Consider the following 20,736-nt stretch of genomic DNA (forward strand, 5'->3'; position numbering starts at 1 on the left):
CAGTGGTTTAACATTCTGTGTCCTGGCAGGATGTATGTGTTTGCAAATCAGCCTTTCCGTGCTTTGAGAGCTGTGTCAGTTCCATGCCTTCTCCCTTCTCTACTTCACAACTAACAGTAAAGCCAGTTACAAAATAGAAATCAAAAAACTTACTTATTGTAGAAAAAATTGTGAGGGTGGGGGTTGTTAATACATATTTGCCACCTTTAGAAAGTCAGCAATTACAGAATACTCCAAATAGAGTGGATGTTAAATTTCCCTACATTAATTGAACTCATAGGTGGGACTTGTGGGGAATCAAAAGGTGGTTCCAGCTTTGCTGACATGTAAAACTGCACTTGCAGGCAAATGTAACTAGAATTCACAACCAAACATGTAATTCTAAAATGCTCTGAATCTTTCATCTGGAATGCTTTCCCTGTAATCTCTTATGATATGAAGCACTAGTATGAAAAGTATTGAAGCAGTTCTGTAATTTTTGCACTCAATTACTGTACCATGTTAATAGATCAATGTATTATTATCTTTTTATGACAAATACAATCATAATTGTCTGTTGTAAGTATTGTCATTTTAGTCCTTTTAATATTTTAAATGAAAGGAAGACCAAGCACTACCTTTCACTGTTTCAGGTTCTGCTACTTACTGAATTTACTGGCTGAAAACTTCAGATTAACAACAGGGGAAGTCTTCTGTAGTCTTACGTCTTCTGTAGTATGGCCTTCCCTTAGCAGTTTACAAACAACAAATACCATACTCTCATAACTGGAAAATGATAGCCAAAGTTCCTCACTGGCATTGATAAGAGTAATGTTGTTATAGTAGTATCAAACACAGACGTTCCACCGGTGTTTTTGAGGTGGTACTACCAGGAATAAGTACCTGAAGCGATAAGACACAGAGCAACTCAGCAGAGATTAAGGCCTACAGCGTATGTGTATTTCCAAGGGAAGCGTTTAAAAAGACAAGAGTCCAATGAGAAGACGACGCAGCTTTCTCAATATTCTGTGGCCAAATTTGCCTTGCTTTTATTATATATCAATTTAATTCTTATTTCAATGATATTTTGAATAAAAACCACTTTTAATGTCTGTCATAATGTTGTTTGAACTTTATGCTTGCTTTAGAAGAAGGCTTAACAAAAGAAGAGCTTTAATACTGCTTTATTTGAAGTGCAAAGTAAGTACTTATTTATATCTGCTATTCTTAACAGTAAGTATTTCTACTGAAGGGATTCACATTCATGTGTAACAACACATAGATAGCAACGTTATTCCTGATGTATGTAAAAGTTCAAGAGGCTTGGGTGTTTATAGATTCAGGACTTAATATTATTTTAAATCTAGCTTTTGAAACTCTTAACCCAAAATTCCTTTCAAAATTCCACTAGAGCTCAGAAACTAATGTTCTTTTGAAGGTGATGAGACTCATTACATCCTCAACTAGAAGCAGTAAATTACTAGCAGCCATTAGCCAAACAAACAAATACAAAAATATGTACAAATATGACATGATCATGATAATTCTGTATAATTTACTCCCTCTCTCTATATGTAGGTTTTAGAAGCCAACTAAGAGTTAAAAATTGGCCGTTGAGTTGAATTGGGGTATCATTTTAGTCTTAACATAGGCTAACTCAATACAGATTATTTTTTCTACAAACAATTACATTTCTTCCATAAATCGATCATACTATTCACATAGCTGTCATACATAAATACATATTTACACACCCACACTGTGTGAGAATAGCTGTTGTATATGAGGGATAGCACCACTCGAGGTGAAAGTCCTGAAGTTCTTTACAGCAACCGGTCTAGAAAGGCAGGCTAGTCAGAGTCATCGCTGCTAAAATAGGAGCTGTCACAGTATTCTGCCGTATAAAGGAATTTATGAATGGTTGGGTTCATCTTTGGTATCCAGTGTCTTGGCACTAGAAATGTTGAAAGATTGAACAAATCCACAAACACCTTGTATCTGTCACTGAAAAAGACAATCGGGAACAATTAGTACTGCATAGAGGGCCATAATTTCAAAATCCTCAGGAATCACTCCATCTCTTTTATTTAGTAAGGTTTCTGCACTAACCCTCCTCATGAATATTCCAGAGTAAGAATCCAATCCTAACTATTTCTAGGGCATAGCAGATCAGACTTAAAAAGGAAGTATGGTTGCTATAGTCACATCTTTCTTCTGAAAATGCAGAGTATGTAGGCTATAATCTCCAGACCTCCACTCTTGTGGTAGATATGAAGTAGAATTTATTTAGGAAGAATGTTAACCTGAAATTAAGGAAGAGTGAGAAGGCTTGCTGAAAAAGACAGTGAACCTTTAATCTTCCAATTTAATCTAAGCATCTGCTTTCTATTCCATCCTTTGTTAACAATGTTTGTCATGGGAATCATTGCCCACAGTCATACATTGCAGCTACCAGCTACATACAGTTTCTCTTTGAAAACAAACCTCAGGGAAGGTCCTCTTAGAAGAAGGCATTTGAAATATCCTTGCGCTTTTTGACATAATGGGGTTCAGGACTGTCAGGACATAGTTGCAGCTAAAAAGCTTGAATTGTAACTAGCTAGATCCTCAAATTTGGTGTAAAAAAGTTCCACCCAGTCAGAGAGTTCTGTGCTCAGGCCCGACCATCCTTTTTAAATTCCTTTTCTGCTTCATCCAACAGAATGAAGCATGTATCTGATTGTTGCCTGACAGCTTGAGAGTATTAATTACTATGACCTTTAAGAATATATTCAGTCCTAAATGGAAGAACCTTAGATTATATGATTAGAGGTCATGCTAAGGAACAAAGAAACTGTCATCAGTTGCACAGTAGACAGGACTCACTTGCAGCCTGTATCACCTCATTAACTTGGGCTAGCTTGCACACAAACTAAACAATGCAGGTTTAATATTATTGCTATTACAGTAACGCCTAGATCCCTTGACTGAGAATGATAAATGGCACTTTGCATGAGTGATCGAAAGGAGTTCTTTTTGCCACAAAAGGTTTGGAATTTACATATGTCAACCTGATAAGTAAATGTTCAACAGCCAGGAGGAAGTGCTAGACCCCCAAAAGAGAAACAGCCCCCCTCTGGCCTCCAATGAGCCGTCTGAAATCTGTCTCCTGGCAGTATGGTGTCTACAAACTGCGTTATTGCAGGCCATGGGGGAAACACGTTATTCTTACCTCACTGTGGAGCGCAAATACTGGTAGCCTGATGAGCCTCCAGTGCCAGCCTTGCTGCCAATCATTCTGTGCACCATGCAGACGTGGTTATCTAAGTAATACAAAAGAAGGACATGGCATATGTTCAGTGTTAAGATATAACCAGAGGGTCACATCAAGGTGCATCGGTGAAATATTAAAGATCATACAGAGATCTTCCCAGAGATACAGAACTACTAGGTCTTCAGCAATGCAGGAGTTAATTATGCCACTCTTCAGTCAACTAATATAAAATTATTGTTAATACAGAATGAATACACTAATTATTATACATTATTGTGCTCTGTTAATACAGAATTAATACATTTATTTATGGATGTCTAGGTAGGGAAGGAGCAGAAGGGATGTTTTCATATGAAGAGTTGTCATGATGACGTTTTGGCAGACATTGGAAAATATATACCTGCCCCTTAAATAAAATTGTTCACCTAACTTAAAGCATGTCCTAGAAGTGATAGCTATACCTATGTTATCTAATAATCACAGAAGCAGCTGTTCATTTTTCCTCTTGGCCAAAATACAAACAAAAAAAAGTCATTCCTAAAGGATCAACTCAGAAGCTCAATTCTAAAACTCTGGGTATAACTTGTCTAAAAAAGGGAGAAACAGAACTGTTTACTTGCATCTAAAAGAGGGAGTGTCACAGTCAAAAAGTGAAACTCACATCTCCATTTGGTCATGAGCACATCAATATCCATAAGGGAGGTAAGAAGCTGAAAGGGAACCTGAAAACGAGGCTCTTCCCTTGGAAAATGAAAGAGAAGACAGTGAGACCTCTTACGATATGCTGTATTTTTCAAAGTATCACTTCACCAATGCATAACAGTGACAATGTATATTTTTCCTAAACTGGTATTGAAATGTCAGTAGGTATTCTAACAAATGCTTCTGCTGTCTAAGTCTCGATCTGTGCCTTTTCCCTCATACTTGGAAAAATACTCTAAATCCTTCTAGGCCACTTTGTAGAACAGTTTGAACAAGGCATTTGCTAGTTTCAATCTGAGGAGCAGCATCTAGTCAAACACGAACTGGCTGCCCAGAGAGGCTGTGTAATCTCCATCTTTGAAGGTATTCAAAACTCAACTGGACACAGCCACGAGCAGCTCAGTCTGACCTTCAAGTTGGATCTAACTAATCTGGGTTTTCATGGAGGGTTGGACTAGATTACTTTCCAAGGCCTGTTCCAACCTATATAAACCTGTGCTGCTGTCCTTAACCTTCACCTCTCCTCCTGCCAGTAAGCATTAAAGATTTATCTTCTAACATTACCTGTAGAAGTAGATCATTAAGGCACCCTTCAGTGCTTTATAAGACAGTCGTCTTTCTCCTGCAAAATACAAGTGTCCTTAGTTTGTACTATTCTCCTGCAAATTTAATGCTATTATGGGATTATATGTATCATGTATAAAAAAACAAAAAGTGCATATTGACATATATTAGTACAGTCTACCTTTACTAAGCAGGTGTTCATGGCGTTTTTCATCAAATAACGAAAGTAATACATCTTTCTGTTTCTGGAATTCACATAATAAGTCATCTTTTTCTTCTGATTCTGGCTTGGCCTTTGATGTTTAAAACAAAAACAGGTTTTAGAATTCAAAAGGGAAAATTAAGCACTTGAATGACCCATGATGTAACTTCTATTTTCATCATAAATACTCTGTACATTTAAATCTTAAGTGAAGAACTGTATTTTCAAACAAGGTAGATGAGTCACTGAGTCACTGTCCTTTAAAAAACACAATTACCACAAAATGTACAATTAAATAGCTGTCAACACAATTCAGACGAATGAATGTTCAAACAAACTGGCAGCTTATCACTTTTCTTTAGGTCTAGAGGCCTTAAAAACACTTAATCTTCATTTGCTTGAAGTCTAATTATTTTATTTTATCAAGGCAAAAAGAAAACATCGTTGCACAGCTATGGGTAAGGAAATTGTAAATAAAAAAGTTTAGATAAATTAGAAAGTTGTAGACAGATATTTTCAGGAAATGTTATGGTGCTTTTTCCATTAAAAATGTACTTAAAGCTACAGGTCTTACAATATTCGGGGATTTTCTTGTGCTTATTTGCCAGTGTAATTCAAACGATCACATAGCAGCATATTACAACACACTGCTAAATAGAAATGGGCTGTTTATAGTGACACTCCATACTCACAGCTCATGGGCCCAAACTTTGTGGAGTTTTACTCTGAACTGTAGATGCAAGTACTAACTAAATGTGAAGTTGTAGTTTCAGTAAAATCAATTGCAACCCTTCCATTTGCAATCAAAATCATCCATGTATATCACATGTTTTAAACTCTCTTAGATGTCAAATTACAAACTTATTCAGATTAACTGGACAAGTTTGTAATTTTTGCTGCTTCTTACAGACAGAAGCTGCTGAAGATTAAGTGAAATGAGTGAGAAACTGTGATTGAGCCAAAAGTCAGATTTATGTCAGGATGTCATTTTGCCAGCTGTTGTTGCTTATAGCTAGATCAAAAGTACATTATATACCTGCACCAAGGCAAATTCCTCTTCAAGACCTTTTAAAACATTCACTTCAAACTGTCCCCAGAAATCAAATCCTTCTGCGTCGAGTCCTGGAGTTCTTTCCAGCCATGCCTATGATGATGATGATGATGATGATGATGATGGCGACAACAGTAATAATAATAATAATATGTTCAAATGTTAACAATGCAAGCATAATACTCTAGAATTACAAGTTACAGCAACATAAATTATACTGCTACAGTTGTTCTTGTTTAATATCCCATAGAGGCACTTTTTGCTGGAGTAAGCATGTCCACGTAGATCTATACCTGCATAATGGTTCTGTGCAAACACACACACAAGTTCCAAGTTAAATGACCAGTGTTGGAAGACAAAAGCTGTCTCATTCTAAGAGTATCTTTAAAAACAATTCCCTTTGTAGAGACAGGAAAACAATCTGATTCTACATATCTAAGATTTTAATTGTAAAGATAAATCTCAAAAGGAAGATACAGAACCATCTATACAACCAGTTTTTATCATGTCAGACAGGCTGAATGCTGATCAAACAGTCTGTCATTAGCTTACACCAAAATATGTGATAATGCAAGACACAAATTTACTTGGCAGTTAGTAAGCTTTCTCTTTGATTTCCTTTTAATAATGGGAATGAAATTAGGAGAGGAAAAAATAGGATAGGGCTAATAAGAGTGGATGCTTTTATTGAGGTTTACACAGCATTATTCTTTAGAAAGTTATGTTCATTTGTGTATGAAAATGACAAGAGAGTTAGAGTAATTACTGTGAGTCATTCATAACTTTGAGACAAGGTCATTAAATCAAGGTAAGTGATAATGAAACATTTGTTAAACATCTTTTCTCCTTTCCATTTTGGGTTGTCATTTTTCCTTTTTTTTTTTAACCTCACTAATAGCCATCACTACCAGTGGAAATACTTCTAAAGTTTTCTTCTAAAAAGGGTTTATGATCATGAAAAACAATGTGAATGGAACAGTACATTTATATTCTTAGCTCATACTTCCACAATGCTATTTCATAGTTTAACAGTCAGACTTTTCAGACAAGAGGAAATGCTGTGAGAAATCAATTGGTTTACTAATAACTAACTCTCTTTCACACAAAATTTGGTAAGAATCCAAAACATGACTGACTGGGAAATTGCCAGCATGCTTGCTTCTCTCAAGGAAGAATAATTTGTCACTGACACCAGTGAAGGCCTTTCTTGGGAGATGGGAGAAAACGAAGCAAGGTCATAGACAGGCATTGTTACCTCCACAAGTTGCAGTAGCGTTGGTTCTTGCTCTGATTTAAGCAGTAGTTCATAATCCTGTCCCTTGAAGTTGTCACGATAATGCCTTCTGTTATAGGGGACTCTCAGACTTTGGGGAACACCAATTTTGTTCTCTAGCAAGCGAAACTGCAGGCTTTGAAAACCTGAGGCTGGGCTTAGGTAGTATCTTTAGTAACAGAAGAAAAGAAGATACAAAAGCACAGGATATTAGGATAAGAAAATAAAACATAATTCACATTTGAAGAATATCAACTAGATATCTGAGCATTTTTTATATGAGTGCAATTAAGAAAAGAAAAAAACAAGCTATTTTAATGCAACTACAATGTATGTATAACATATTCTAATTTTCTAGCTATATATTGTTTGTGCATACACAGATATATACATGCAGTTATGTTTGTACTGTGATTTAAAATGGCAGCTTTGTGTGTGTGATGTACAGGAGGAAATGTTAGTAAGTATCATTTCCTTTCTAGACAGAACAAGCATCTTCACCCCAAATAGCTATTACAAAAATTCCCACGTCATTAAAGTGCCAATGAATGAGTTTTAAATAGGTTTGTTATACGGAATAATTGCTATGTATACAATAGAATAATGTTTAGAAAAACGTTTAGTGGGTTTCGTTTGAGGGGTTCGTTAATGGGATTCTTTCAGAGTTAAATCACATGACCATGCTGAAAAAAAGATTAATAAAAGTAATCTGAAATCCCACATTGCAAGATAATTGTAATGCAGTTTGAATTGCAAAGATAAGATTTGGCAGAAACAGATCATTGATTTGATCTCATGTTTGCTTATCAAATAACAGTATGTTCTTGAAAAGCAGTAGCAAGAATGCATCAAAACAGATGATTAGCCCATGGGTTTCCCCTGCTGTGGTGTAATGCTAGACAATACAGATGTTTCAAACTTCCAAGAGAAGCAAAATTGTAGTTTCATGTGCTTTTTAGTTAGGGAACATTAAAAGACAGAAAGAAAAGAGTACTAAAACAATGCAGAAGTGGATGGGATGCTGGACGGCACTGAGGTCACAAGTCAGACGGGTCAGTGACACAGGCAGAACAAGAACAGGAAGGCAGACAGTGGATGAAGCTGTCACACATGGCAGTGTAGTGGAAGGACCTAGACGAAGTGAGGGAAGAGATAGAAATGCCACGGGAGAAGTGAGACAAGCCAAGGGATCCCAAAGAAAGCCTGGGCAGAAGGCGGAAGAGCTGCCAACCACCGGCCCAGCAATACATTGGGTAGCTACTGGAGAGCAGAAGTTATTGGGGAGAAAGAAAAAGGGACAGCAATGCGTCCTTCAGCCACTTGAAGCCCCCAGCACTGCAGACCCACTGAAAACATGAAGCAAGGAAACACTATGCAAACCAAGACATCTGAAATATCTATTTTATAATCTATGGAGAGTGCATTTCTCTCACCCAAGCACTTCTATGATTTGCCATAGAATACAGCTACAACTGCACAATGGTAAGTTTCAAGTAAATTGTTAACGGAACCGTGAGCTGTTCCTGTTGTTTTAACTTTTTACTCTGAAACCATTCAGCAGCACCACACATACACATCAACAATTAACTTATACTTCTTCTCAGAGCATGCTGGACTCACACACACTCAACTTCTTAATTGACCCTTGCACTCTACTGTCATGGTGGAGGAATAGTAAGTATTTACCTGAAATCAAAGAAATCCAATGCAGTCATAGTTTCCAAAACTGAGAACTGTTCCACAAGTAATTTCAGAATCATTGAAATTCTGTTCATTCGAGTAATAACCTTCAGCATGTTCCTCTCATCTCTTACCTGTAGGAAAAAAAATTAAGATCATAACCAGACAGAATGGTGTTCTCTTTATATTCTACCTATTTATTTGAGGTCTTTTCACTGTTGTACATCACTGTAGTTCCCAAGTCCTTTCCACATTAAATCCATAGCAGCAGAATCTCATATTGAATAGAGAGCCCTGTTTTTAAGTGAAAACTGAAAGTGTAATTTTCAAAGGTTGAAATCTGTTTTTCTCTGACTGATGATACATTACAACTAGTCCAAATGCATCAGATTTTTTTTTTCTTTTCCACATTTTTGACTGAAATAGAAGTCACCACAAGAAATTAAATTCTAGACCAAAATCATTTCTATCATGATTACAATGCTACCTTTAATGATATATGATAATTATATTATACTTTCTATTCTAATCACTTCTATAACCATTTCTACTGTTGTGAAGGAACAGGTCATAAGGCAGAAGTTGAGAAACAAAATAATTTGAAATGTATGTCAGGAGAGCACGTCTAAAATGATGTTCATCAGAGATGTGCATTAGCAAGCAGAGGAAAACAGAGAACCCTGCATCTGATAAGAAGAAAATATTAAATGGAAAACACAGAAGCTCTCTTCTGGCTAAGTTGAACACTTTGCCTGCAGAGGATTCTGCTAAGATTCCTGTTAGCTTCAATGGGAGCAAATTTCTCTCTAATACCAGGGCACGCAACCAGGAAATATCAAACTACAAAAATGAAAGATTACAACCATTTCCTAATCAACTTGCTGTCTACTTAACCTTAACATTGACATTTCAAATTCTGGTTATAAGCAAAGTTTCATTTTTCACAAAAATAAATAATAAAAAATTATCCTGCTTAAGGACTGATTTTGTTGGGTTATAATTTGATATAATGTTCAACTAAAAAGCCAACTTAAATTATGAATGTGGAGGACAACAAAGAACATTTTCATTGGACATTATGATAAAATGACTCCTTTTCAGTCTGTCTAGTTTCGAATTTTCTTCATATACACATATTCATGATGTTATTCAACGTCTTTCTCAAATTACACACTGTCAGCCTTTTTTTTGTGGATGTTGTGTCAGGTCAGGAGTTTTCCTTTGTTATCTATTGTTATGGGGTGTGTTTAGCTTTGGACAGACATTTAGAGATGTTCAAAATATTACTGTTATATTTGTAATTTTCAGAAATTCTCATACAATACTACACTGTGATTTTGATTATATCTTTTCTGTTGGACTTAATAATACAGAACTACCAAAAAGAGTTTTCCTTTCTTATAGCAGATATTGGATGGAAGGATGTAGTACGTGGACTTCAAAAAAATGAAAAAAGGCAGAAGTGATTTTTCAAAATAAAAATACCTGTTAGCCCTCTGGTTTTCAGTTTTGCCTCTGAGCATGCATTTTCTGCAGTAGAATATTCCCAAGTTATGTTTCTAAAGTTATCCAGTACTAGTAGGAGAGTATCACAGAATCACAGAATGGTAGGGGTTGGAAGGGACCTCTGGAGATCATCTAGTCCAACCCCCCCCGCCCCCTGCGGAGTAGGTTCACCTAGAGCCGATTGCACAGGAATGCATCCAGGCGAGTTTTGAATATCTCCAGAGAAGGAGACTCCACAACCTCTCTGGGCAGCTTGTTCCAGTGTTCTGCCACTCTCAAAGTAAAGAAGTTCCTCCTCATGTTTAGATGGAACTTCCTATGACCAAGTTTGTGCCCATTACCTCTTGTCCTGTCACTGGGCACCACTGAAAAAAGACTGGCCCCATCCTCCAGGCACCCACCCCTTAAGGTTGTATAAGCATTAATAAGATCCCCCTCAGTCTTCTCCAGACTAAAAAGACCCAAGTCCCTCAGCCTTTCCTCATAAAAAAGGTGTTCCAGTCCCCTAATCATCTTTGTAGCCCTTTGTTGTACCCTCTCCAGCAGTTCGCTGTCCTTCTTGAACCGGGGAGCCCAGAACTGGACACAGTACTCCAGATGCAGCCTCACCAGGGCAGAGTAGAGGGGGAGGATAACCTCCCTCAACCTGCTTGCCACACTTTTCTTGATGCACCCCAGGATGCCATTGGCCTTCTTGGCCACAAGGGCACATTTCTGGCTCATGGTCATCCTGTTGTCCACCAGGACTCCCAGGTCCCTCTCCACAGAGCTGCTCTCCAGCAGGTCAGCCCCTGACCTGTACTGATGCATGGGGTTATTCCTCCCCAGGTGCAGTACCCTACACTTGCCTTTGTTAAATTTCATAAGGTTCCTCTCTGCCCAACTCTCCAGCCTGTCCAGGTCACGCTGAATGGCAGCGCAGCCTTCTGGTGTGTCCGCCACTCCTCCCAGTTTTGTGTCATCAGCAAACTTGCTGAGGGCACACTGTCCCTTCATCCACGTCATTGATGAATACGCACATGATAAGTATGAGAGCATTTTGGCCAATGAAATTGGTCTTGGAGAGTGATCTACACAAAAGGCAGACTTCAGGAGGAAATAAGATTTTGCAGATCAAATGTCTGTACTATCAGGATATAAAAGCCACTCAGCCAAATTTCATTGGCGTTTTTTTGATGCTATTTTGAAAAAAGAGCACATGTTGCTTTAGTAAACCCAAATATATCGGGCTGGAAGGCAGGAGGCAAGAGAAAGACAGGGCTGCATTTTCCTAAAATTAATATTTGCTTGTAACTTACATGGCCATTCTGAAAGATCACCCGCACAGAGTCCATTTCCCACAGAATCTGCTTAAACCAAAGTTCATAAGCTACAACAAGAAAGGCATTGTTAGCATTAACTTCAACATTACTTTGTTTTTAATTCATAGCATTGAAGAAGTAAAACTCTTACATTTTTATTTGAAATTAGTAGCCTACATTTACATTGTATAAAAAGATGCTGATACTCAGATGAATTACCTGTTACGGTATGCTGTCCTTTACCTAAACTGTTACATGAAATAATCTAGTGTCGGGAATGTTAACAGATTTTTTTTAAGGCATGTTTTATACATCAGATATTTGATGTACAGTATGTTTGTTACAAACAGAGGAAAGAGAAAATCTAGATCTGGTACTCCAGTAAAAGCTAACCCCAGAGCTGCTTACAACCTTTATGTTATCTACATGTTTCCTGTCAATAACAGGAAAATATCATCAAGCCAGTGCCTGCAAAACACGTGGCTATTAGCAGTTAGGGAGCACCTAACCAGTATGCTGGCTTCTAGACAGCCTCCAGATGGTTAAAATTGAATTGAAGTTTCAGAGAAGGCACAAGCCAACACACAAAATTTGCCTACAATAAACTGCATGGCAACCTAATAATCAGATGGGGAATGAATTTCACCACCTTAATTTCTCTAGAAACAGAACCATCCAAATCTTGGTTTACCAAATCCAAAGGTTATATTTATGGCTCCATAAGCATAGAGTTGATTACAGCCTTACAAATGATAAAGGGATATATACAAATATAAATGCAGATAAAAGAGCAATTGTAGTGATTGTGTCTAAAATTAAAACAAATTGTGTATTGCATGTTTCAGCATCAAATAACTCCCTGTGGCAAAAATGCCAGTCAACCATCACTGAACTCCTCCCAACCACTTACCTTGGTGCGTCACAATGAAAAGATGCTCATCATGGATTTTGTTTCCTTTCTTCTCACTCTGAAGTTCTTGAGCATTCAATATTTTGTTCAGCTTAAAAATACAGATAAGACTGTTCTGTAAAGCTCTCAATTCTGCTATTAGCAATGGCAGTCCTACTGTGTAGAGCCAATATTTAAGGATAATATTAAAAAATCTATATATATAGGCTGCGTATTCCAGGTTGTATGAAAAGTTAGACTAAATAGTCTCTGGTGTCACTTTTACTTTTTAATTAAAAAAAAAAAATCTTCCCTAAAATGGAATGTCTAGATACCTCAAGTAATAAAGTTTAGAAAATCATTTTAAGGGTATTTTTAATTATAAAAAAAAAGAGAAAACAAGATCTCCAGCATGTTTTCCAGTTCTTACATCTACACTGTCGTGTTCTGTGAAAATGGAGGTCCTATAGTAAAATTCTGTGTTATCATGCAATAACATCTGTGCAAGAGCTCTGATTTGAGACTGTACTAGTTATTTCAGTTCTGGCATTACTAATTTTTTTAATGAGACAAATTTACAATCTAATCATAGTTGTTTTAAAAGAAATCTTGGCAAGATTCCATATAGTATGTCAATGAATCAATCTTCTGTTCACAAGTACAGAGTAACTCCGCTCACTTCCATTCATGCTGTCACCAAAAAAAAAAAGAAGTCTGGATTCCTTTATTACTTATGGCATTTTATTTTTACTTATTTCTTAATTACTTCTAGTTGTTGCAGTTTTTTGTTTGGTTTTTTTTTGTGTGCCCCCCTAGTCATCATCCCACCCCCTATATTTCTGCAATATATTTTTCCAGCCAAATATTCTGGGCTTTCATGCTATAATTCAGAGAAATTTCACATGACCTGCTAATGTGGAGAAATTGCCATGTGGTGATTGTCAGACCAAAGAAAGCCTTTCGTGGTGCACCACTTTACAGTTTATGTTTACCAATATAAATAATTCCTTACCAAACCCCCCCAAAAAAACCAGCTTCCCTACAGTTTGAGAAGCCATCTCACAATCCACTTGCACCATCCCAGTTGAGACAGGCACCTCTGCCTGTGACTACACGTGGAGAGCTCTGGTAGATGAAGGGCACTTGGAGACCTGTCTTAGTGACTGGCGGACTGCTGGCAGCAGCGTCAATCACAGGTCCTGGCTCAAGTCTTAAGAGCGACCAGGGCAGTAAACGTGAAATCCTTAAACTTACTTGTAGGTAGTCTCCATAGACAAGTCCACCTTTGCTGGCTTTATTTATCCCTTCCTGTGATTTGTCATCTTTTTCATCTTCCAAAGATAGCTTGTTAAAATTAAATCTAAGAAGAAAATTAAGTAAATATATAAACTGTTTAATTAAAAAGAACTATGAATATACCTGCCTTTTTACTAACAGATGCATCTACAATTCAAACCATGCTTTGTTTTGAGAAACTGAACCACTAAAGTAGACTTTTGAGAAAAACAGTACAGCTGAAATACCTCTTGTCACAGTAACAACTGGTAGCATTACATCTAGTTCATCAAATAACAAGTGCTCAGACAAGCCTTTGTACAATCTCTTTTCCTTTAGCAGTAGCTACAGCTGTCTATTTGTTGATAATCATTAATTTCTCTATGAGCTTTCATATTTTACATTAACATTATATCGTTTGAACTGACGTTATGAAGGAAAACACAGGGACGAGGGACTTACAGGTAATTATTCCCCGCGAAGGGGCACCCGCTCATGATTCCAGGATCCAAACTCGCTGAGCTGCGCACCAGGAAATATACTCCGTTAGTGTTCCCAAATCCACTGCAGCCGCCTTATATGTAACCTTATCTCACCGCCTAGGCCAACCCCCAAATTCTCCTCCTCAGCCCATCCCCGCTATTCAATAATTACAGAAACTATTGCGGCACAAAGGTCAGTAAGTTCACGTGTTGTTGCCTCTCCAGGTTTGGGTTTTTTTTTTTTCAATCAGTCAAAACAGGAATGGTTGGCATACTTGCTTTGTCCTATGGCACACACTTGTTGTGCTTTTTACTGCAAGGGTTGCGCCAGTCGCTTCTTTGGAGACCGAGACTGGTGTAAGGGGTAAGTCAATGAGAGGTCTGTGTGTGAGAAAAAGGCAATATTTATTAAACTCAGGAATTGTTAAAGTAGGTTTTTAACTTGCAGCCCCTTGTATCAAGATTTCATTTTTCAAACTTAAGAGTATCTTGATATATATGGAAAAGCAAAGGGTAGGGGAAGGGAAAGAGAACATATTTCTATGGCAGACTGAACAATGCTTGTGAGCGATTTCAAGTAATACACATACTTTCAAAAAATACACACATATTAAGTAAAAAACCTAAAAGTAATCATGTACATCTCATGCTATTTTTCCAGTGGTTTAACTCATGACAATTTCTTAATTTTATTTCCTCGCTCAAAAGTTTCACTCTCATTTATTGACAAATGTTACTCAATTCTATTTAATCATCAGCTTAACACACACTGAAGTAACATGTAACTAGTGTGTACCTCTTTCCTGCCTGCCAGCCTTTTCTGAAAAAAAAGTTAATGCTCAGTTTTACTGCAAACAAAGCTACAGGGCCGCTGTGACCCCAGACCATTTGCTCTCTGCAAGACTTACTCTGCTTAGTGGTGTCTTTGTGGTGGTTTCAGCTGTTCTGGTCACTTAAGAGTAGTTGGCTCATTAAAAGTCATACACAGTACATGGGTGATGGGATGTATACCTTGCTTAGCCAGATGCTATATGTCAGGCTATACAAATATTAGCTTAAAACTAAGCTGAGCCACAAGAAAAGTAGGACTCCACTCAGACAACCCATCAAGCAATGTCAAGGTGTTCTTCCTTCACGGTGTAAAACCTGACAGAGGAAAATAATCCTCTCACCACACACATCTATACATCTGCTCAGGATGTAGGCAAGTAGAGATGAAAGTGAAGATTGTGCACTGGCACATACATCAGAAATTAAATGTCGAAAACTGTGGTTTTCACCATTCTATTTGCACTCAAACAGCTTAATTACAAATGTAATAATCTCTCACACCCACAGACCTTGAAGGTTTGTCTTGTCATTTCTATACACCTTCCCCTGAAACATCAAGACTGAGCCTCCACAGTGAAATCAAACTTTCTGTTACCTTTTCTCACGGTACAAGCAAAGAAAGAGTGTGAACCTGGTAAAACTAAGGACAGTTGAAAAATACTGAACTCTTAACCTCACCAAAGAAGTTACTGACTGTTTTCTTGTGCAGTTGTAGTTTCTTCTGTGGGACACAGAGAATAATAAACTTCCAGAGCAATGGTCTCTGACTTGCAACCTTTACATTGCCTACCCAGTAGGCGGAAGACTTTGAAGTATCAGAGCCCTTTTAAACTCTGTGCTTAACAAAACATTAACTCCCTATTTGGGAAGTAATACTACCCTTAATCGGTTCAGGGTTACCAAACTCACTTGAAATCTAGCTGAGGATACTATTTGAACCAAACTCTATACAAACTCCCCTTCTGATTCAGCAACAGACAAGCTTCAGTCAATCAAATAAATCAACAACGATTTAGAAAGTTATTTCCAGGATTTTCAACATGTTCAAACTCTCTGTTTAGGGACCTCATAGCTAACTGGTCCCAAAGCACCTCCATCCTAAAAAACACCAGCCTAATAACACTTGCAAAACTTGACAATCCAAATGAAACACATCCACTACTCATTGCTCTTACTTGATGACCATGTTCACTTTCCCCTGTTAAACCCTCTTGCGCTGGTGCATTTAGAAAGCTTGGCTATCCCCAGGACTCTCCTGCTGAGAGAACATTCCCAAGTCTCTCTGAGTCCTTTATCACCAAAATCTGCCTTTCCATCAGTTCCTCTTGTATTTCATTAGCAACCGAGAACCTTATGATATATATGAGAGGATTCAAAAATATGATTCTCCAAATCATCAGAAAACTGCAAAGACATTGGAAAAAAGAAACATGAGCAGTTTGTTTCAAGCCCACATTTGGGCCACAAATACATTCCTCTAACCATGTTTGTACATCATGCTTCAATTTAAAACATGAAACAAAAATATTTTTTGCAGTGCTGTCAATACATGAAACACTGTTATCAAAGTATTCACTCAGATCCTAGAAAAGCCCTAACAATTTAACAATCCCTTTCCATGGCAGAGATAATTAAAAATAAGCTGTTACTTTCATACACAATCCAGAATGAAGATGGTAAGCTCAAGTTCTATGTTTTTATGAGAAGCAAAAAACACATATGTGTTTAAGAAAAAAAGACTACCTAGTAAAACTGTTTAAAAATTTTTTAACATCTAAAATATATACTCTATACCTTGTATCTACTTTGTCAAGTGAATACTACAGACTATATTCTTTGCATTAAATGCAAATCCATGTTTACTGGGCAAAGTATATGAACTCTTTGATTTTGCACATAAACCAGAAATAATTTGCTCTTTCTTTTCTTTCTCTTATAGGTAACCTCAACTGAAATAAATGTTCAAACTAAAATGTGCATAAGTTCAATCAGTCTGAACTGATGCTGCAGTAATTTAACAAGCCATGTTTCACTTCGAAAACTAGAAATGTTGGAAGTGGCTTCACATTAACTTCTTAAGCAAAAGCCTTACCTCTCCCCTGCCCTGCCTCAAAAACAAGCAAACAAAATGAGACCACGGTATCCATGTTTTATAGAGAGAAGGAAAAACAAGTATGGGACTTAAAGTTGGTAACTCCTATCTGCATTGAGCATCTAGCCAGAGCAATCTCTGTAGACTGACAATTTCCTTGGAAGCTGGGTAATATTATGGATAATATCCTTGCAACCGTTCATTTAAGGAAATTTAATCTCATGCTAGCTGAGTTCTGCTCTCTAACCATTCCAACTACAACAGACCTCAAACTATCCAAGATCAGTGGAAAAAGAGGTCTTAATGCGGACTTGAAAACTCCTGAAATAAAACCATAGACAATACAGAACTATCTTTCATTCATCTTACTGGCTGCCTTCATCTGATCTCAGCAAGGCTTCACAAGCGTGTAATGAACTTGGTACTAAAAGAGTGAAAAAAAAGTGACTTGCACTACCTGATTATGAAATTGTCTGTTGGCAGTGTAGATGATAGCACAGATTAAAAGAGCCCTCAGGTTTGGATCAGCTCAGAGCCTTGAACTCTGGTGTGGCTGCGGATACCCTTAGAAATAAATGTGCTTCTGCCATGCTGCTCAAATTTGGGTCTCACTGTAGGGCCATGATTTTTCTTTGAGTGGTTTGAGTGGCCTTTATGCCCTGACAGAGATTTTACAGCTATATTATAGCTCTTTATACTAGCATAATCATAAACGAGTCTTGATGAAAAAAGCTCTTCCAAGTGCATGTATCTGAAAGAAAAATGTAACCTTAATTTTAATTGACGATATTACTTTTTTCTCAAAATGCACCATCCTTTCCCTTTTTCATGCTGAACACTCGGAACAACATAGAAGCAGATGTAACCACATACACAACTTGCTGTTCATGCTGTGGATGACTGAGCAAGGCTATGACGACCAAGAGCGTGTGTGTGCCCTTGGGCTTTTATTTAGTTATTTGTTTATTTACTTTTAAAACACAGAAGTCAGACAGAAAGACTTCTGTTCATCCCAGAATCATACCAGAGGACTCTAACCTTCAGCAGACAGTGAGAGTGTTCTGTTTCACAACTGGGGTGAATACAAGACAAACAGTTAAACACAGCAGGAAAAACCCACAGCTTCCCAGAACTGCACTTCATGGCCTTCAAACGAACTGTCATGGCCTTCATGACCAAGCATGGGAATTGTTAAGCATGCTTCTTAACCCACCCTCATCCCCTTATTTTGTTTACCTCCCCTTCCCCAGTTGTTGACATGGGGTGGCTGGGCTAGCTTTGCTCTTCTCAGCTGCAACAGGGTTGCAGAGCAGAGACAAACTGAACTTACTTGGACAAAAAGAAGTGAGTTGTAAGGGCAAAAAGGGAGCATCCCTCTAGCCTGGCCAAGGGGAGGTTTGATGTAAGGCAGAGGTGTCCTATAGCATATTTCATAGATACAGCTGGAGCCGAAAGTCTGTATGTCATTATTGTGTGGGGCTCTATGTCTAAAACATTAGTCTGATGAGGACAGGTAAGTAAGAATGACCTCCTATGTATTGTCATGAATCCAACAAGAGTCTTCTCTCCTACTAAATTAGAAGTGACCTGTTCACCCAAGACAAATCTCAAGTTATCCTACGTGAATCACTTGCGGAGAAGAAAAAATGCACACGCAAATGGTTTGGACAGTATCACCCATTCTTCTGCTCAAACTCTCATTCTGATTACAAAATCATGACAGATCAATTTGTTTTTCCAATGTTGATTAACTTGAACAAAGAGCTTGGAGACCTTCTGGCTACAAACAAGTGACACTTGAAGCTTCCCAACACTCTTGTCCCAGTATTACAGACTAGGAGTTATCCATCACAGATTGCTTCTACCTGTGTAACAGTGGCTGCAGTGAGTTGGATAAAAGATCCAAGTAGGTCATGCTGTGCTGAAAAGTTTCTGCTAGAAAGTAGCATATAACTTGGGAAGAGCTATCAGAACAAAACAAACAATCAAACATTAAAAAAAAAAAACAAACAACTAAAAAGCAAGCTTACAGTGAGATTATTTCCCCAATATATCCATCCAACTTTCCAGTGTTGAGAGTCCGGGACTTCCCAAGATATCTGTGTCCTTGCATTTAGTAACCCTTCTTCTGTGAATCCACAGCCTGCAGCAATGAGTTCTAAAACTGAAGTGCATATCATGTGAAAGAGTATTTCCCTGTGCCAGTTTCAAACTTCCTGCCAAGTAATCAAGTAATTTTATTTTATGTTTGGTACTAAGTCATGGCTTATGAGCTTATGAAAAATAACTGTACTGTACCTTGTAGTTCCAGTCACCCTTTTCTGACTTGTGCAGATTCTGTTGTGACCTTTTTGAGATGAAGCATTCAAAAGGCATATATCTTTTTGATGTATAGATGTAAGCATTGCTAGTTCCATAAAATTATAGTGATTAAAGAATTTGTCTCTTGGACAACAAACCCACAACTATAATAGTGAAATGCAGTACAGCAGCTACTGGTGGGTTTTGGTGGACAAGGTGCAACTCAAATTGCACAGCTGAAGCACCCAGTAACCCAAGGCAGAACCTCTCTGTACTGGCTGCTATACAAGCACTGAACAAAAATCACTTCCCCAGCCAATTTAATAATATAACAAGAGATAGACAGGTGAATAAAGACATGTAAAAGGAAGGTGAAAAGGAGAAGATACGTTTGGCACCAAAACACGTCCCCTGCTCAAATGAGCGTTTTATGGTTGTCAAAACTGGACTTGCTATTTAACTAGCATTTGAAATTAACAGTCAGTTTTAAGAAAAATAAAATTTAGTGACTCAAGGCTAAAACAAACAAGCTTAAAGTTGATGCAATATTAATAATCCAATCAGATATTTGTACGTGGGGGAGGAACAGAGCTCAAGGTCTTGCAAACTACAAACAAAGAGAAGAGATAGCGCTGCAAGAACTTTATTTTTTTTTTTTTAAGTATTATATTTGTTCTACTTCTAAAACACAAAGAACTGTGTCATCACTTCCCAGCATACCTTTAATTTCCATTTATGTTTCACACGTCCCAGCACAATCCCCCCCTGCTGTCTATCATTTGTGGCTCAGCAGAATGCAGCAGGATTTCTTTCACATTGCACACTATCTTACCATGTTAATGCTGGTACCAAATCTCCTACCCGAAGCTATGCTTAAAAAGGAACTCTTCTTAGATTACCACCAGTTCCTCCTACACCTGTATTTTCTAAATATACAGCACTCATGCTGATTGTGCTTTTACGGGTTGTCTGCGAGCTGTACTCCAACAATTGTTCCAGAGGAACAATTTATCATCCTCTTGTTGTAACTGACAATTATTTCCCAACTATGGACAAAATGTTCTTTCACTGTTATTGCCAAAACTTCCTCCTTTCATCAATGAAATGTATCAATATCAGCAAAAACTATAAATGTAGGAAAAACAACAAATCTTGAATGCATGCCACAGAGTTGTCCCAAGGCAAACCTATCCTCTTTTAATGTCTTGCAGCCTTGCAAGGTGCAATTCTGTAGTATAGGAAGGCTGTTGTTTTTCCCCTCCTAAACACCTGAATCCTGGTTACCAGTCAGGTACAGTGGAGTCAAAATCTGGAGCCATAAGCTACTTCCATGCCTCCACATGGCTCAATTTGTG

The 20,736-nt window shown here is 37.7% G+C and overlaps 1 protein-coding gene across 1 annotated transcript; it reads right to left on the reverse strand.

The window, feature by feature from the left end:
* Positions 1 to 1,829: 1,829 nt before the first annotated feature.
* Positions 1,830 to 14,193, reverse strand: TDO2 (tryptophan 2,3-dioxygenase). Its single transcript, XM_059818038.1, has 12 exons — positions 14,138 to 14,193; positions 13,655 to 13,760; positions 12,422 to 12,512; positions 11,509 to 11,579; positions 8,711 to 8,838; positions 7,007 to 7,193; positions 5,737 to 5,844; positions 4,680 to 4,791; positions 4,499 to 4,556; positions 3,894 to 3,973; positions 3,191 to 3,281; positions 1,830 to 1,983 (listed from the first exon to the last, which is right to left on the reverse strand). Exons 1-12 carry the CDS (start codon positions 14,170 to 14,172, stop codon positions 1,830 to 1,832), a joined length of 1,221 nt encoding a protein of 406 aa, XP_059674021.1. The 5' UTR covers positions 14,173 to 14,193.
* Between the last annotated feature and the right edge of the window lie 6,543 nt (positions 14,194 to 20,736).

Source organism: Gavia stellata, chromosome 5 (genome assembly GCF_030936135.1).
Source record: "Gavia stellata isolate bGavSte3 chromosome 5, bGavSte3.hap2, whole genome shotgun sequence".
Taxonomy (NCBI): Eukaryota; Metazoa; Chordata; class Aves; order Gaviiformes; family Gaviidae; genus Gavia; species Gavia stellata.

Bases quoted from the DNA above. Each gene is read 5' to 3' on its own strand.
- TDO2 (XM_059818038.1), bottom strand. From the start codon at position 14,172: ATGAGCGGGTGCCCCTTCGCGGGGAATAATTACCT. The intron at 7,194-8,710 runs GTAAATACTTAC...CTGTTACTAAAG, and splicing joins TTGGATTTCTTTGATTTCAG to ATACTACCTAAGCCCAGCCT. The intron at 3,282-3,893 runs GTGAGTTTCACT...TGTATTACTTAG, and splicing joins GCTCATGACCAAATGGAGAT to ATAACCACGTCTGCATGGTG.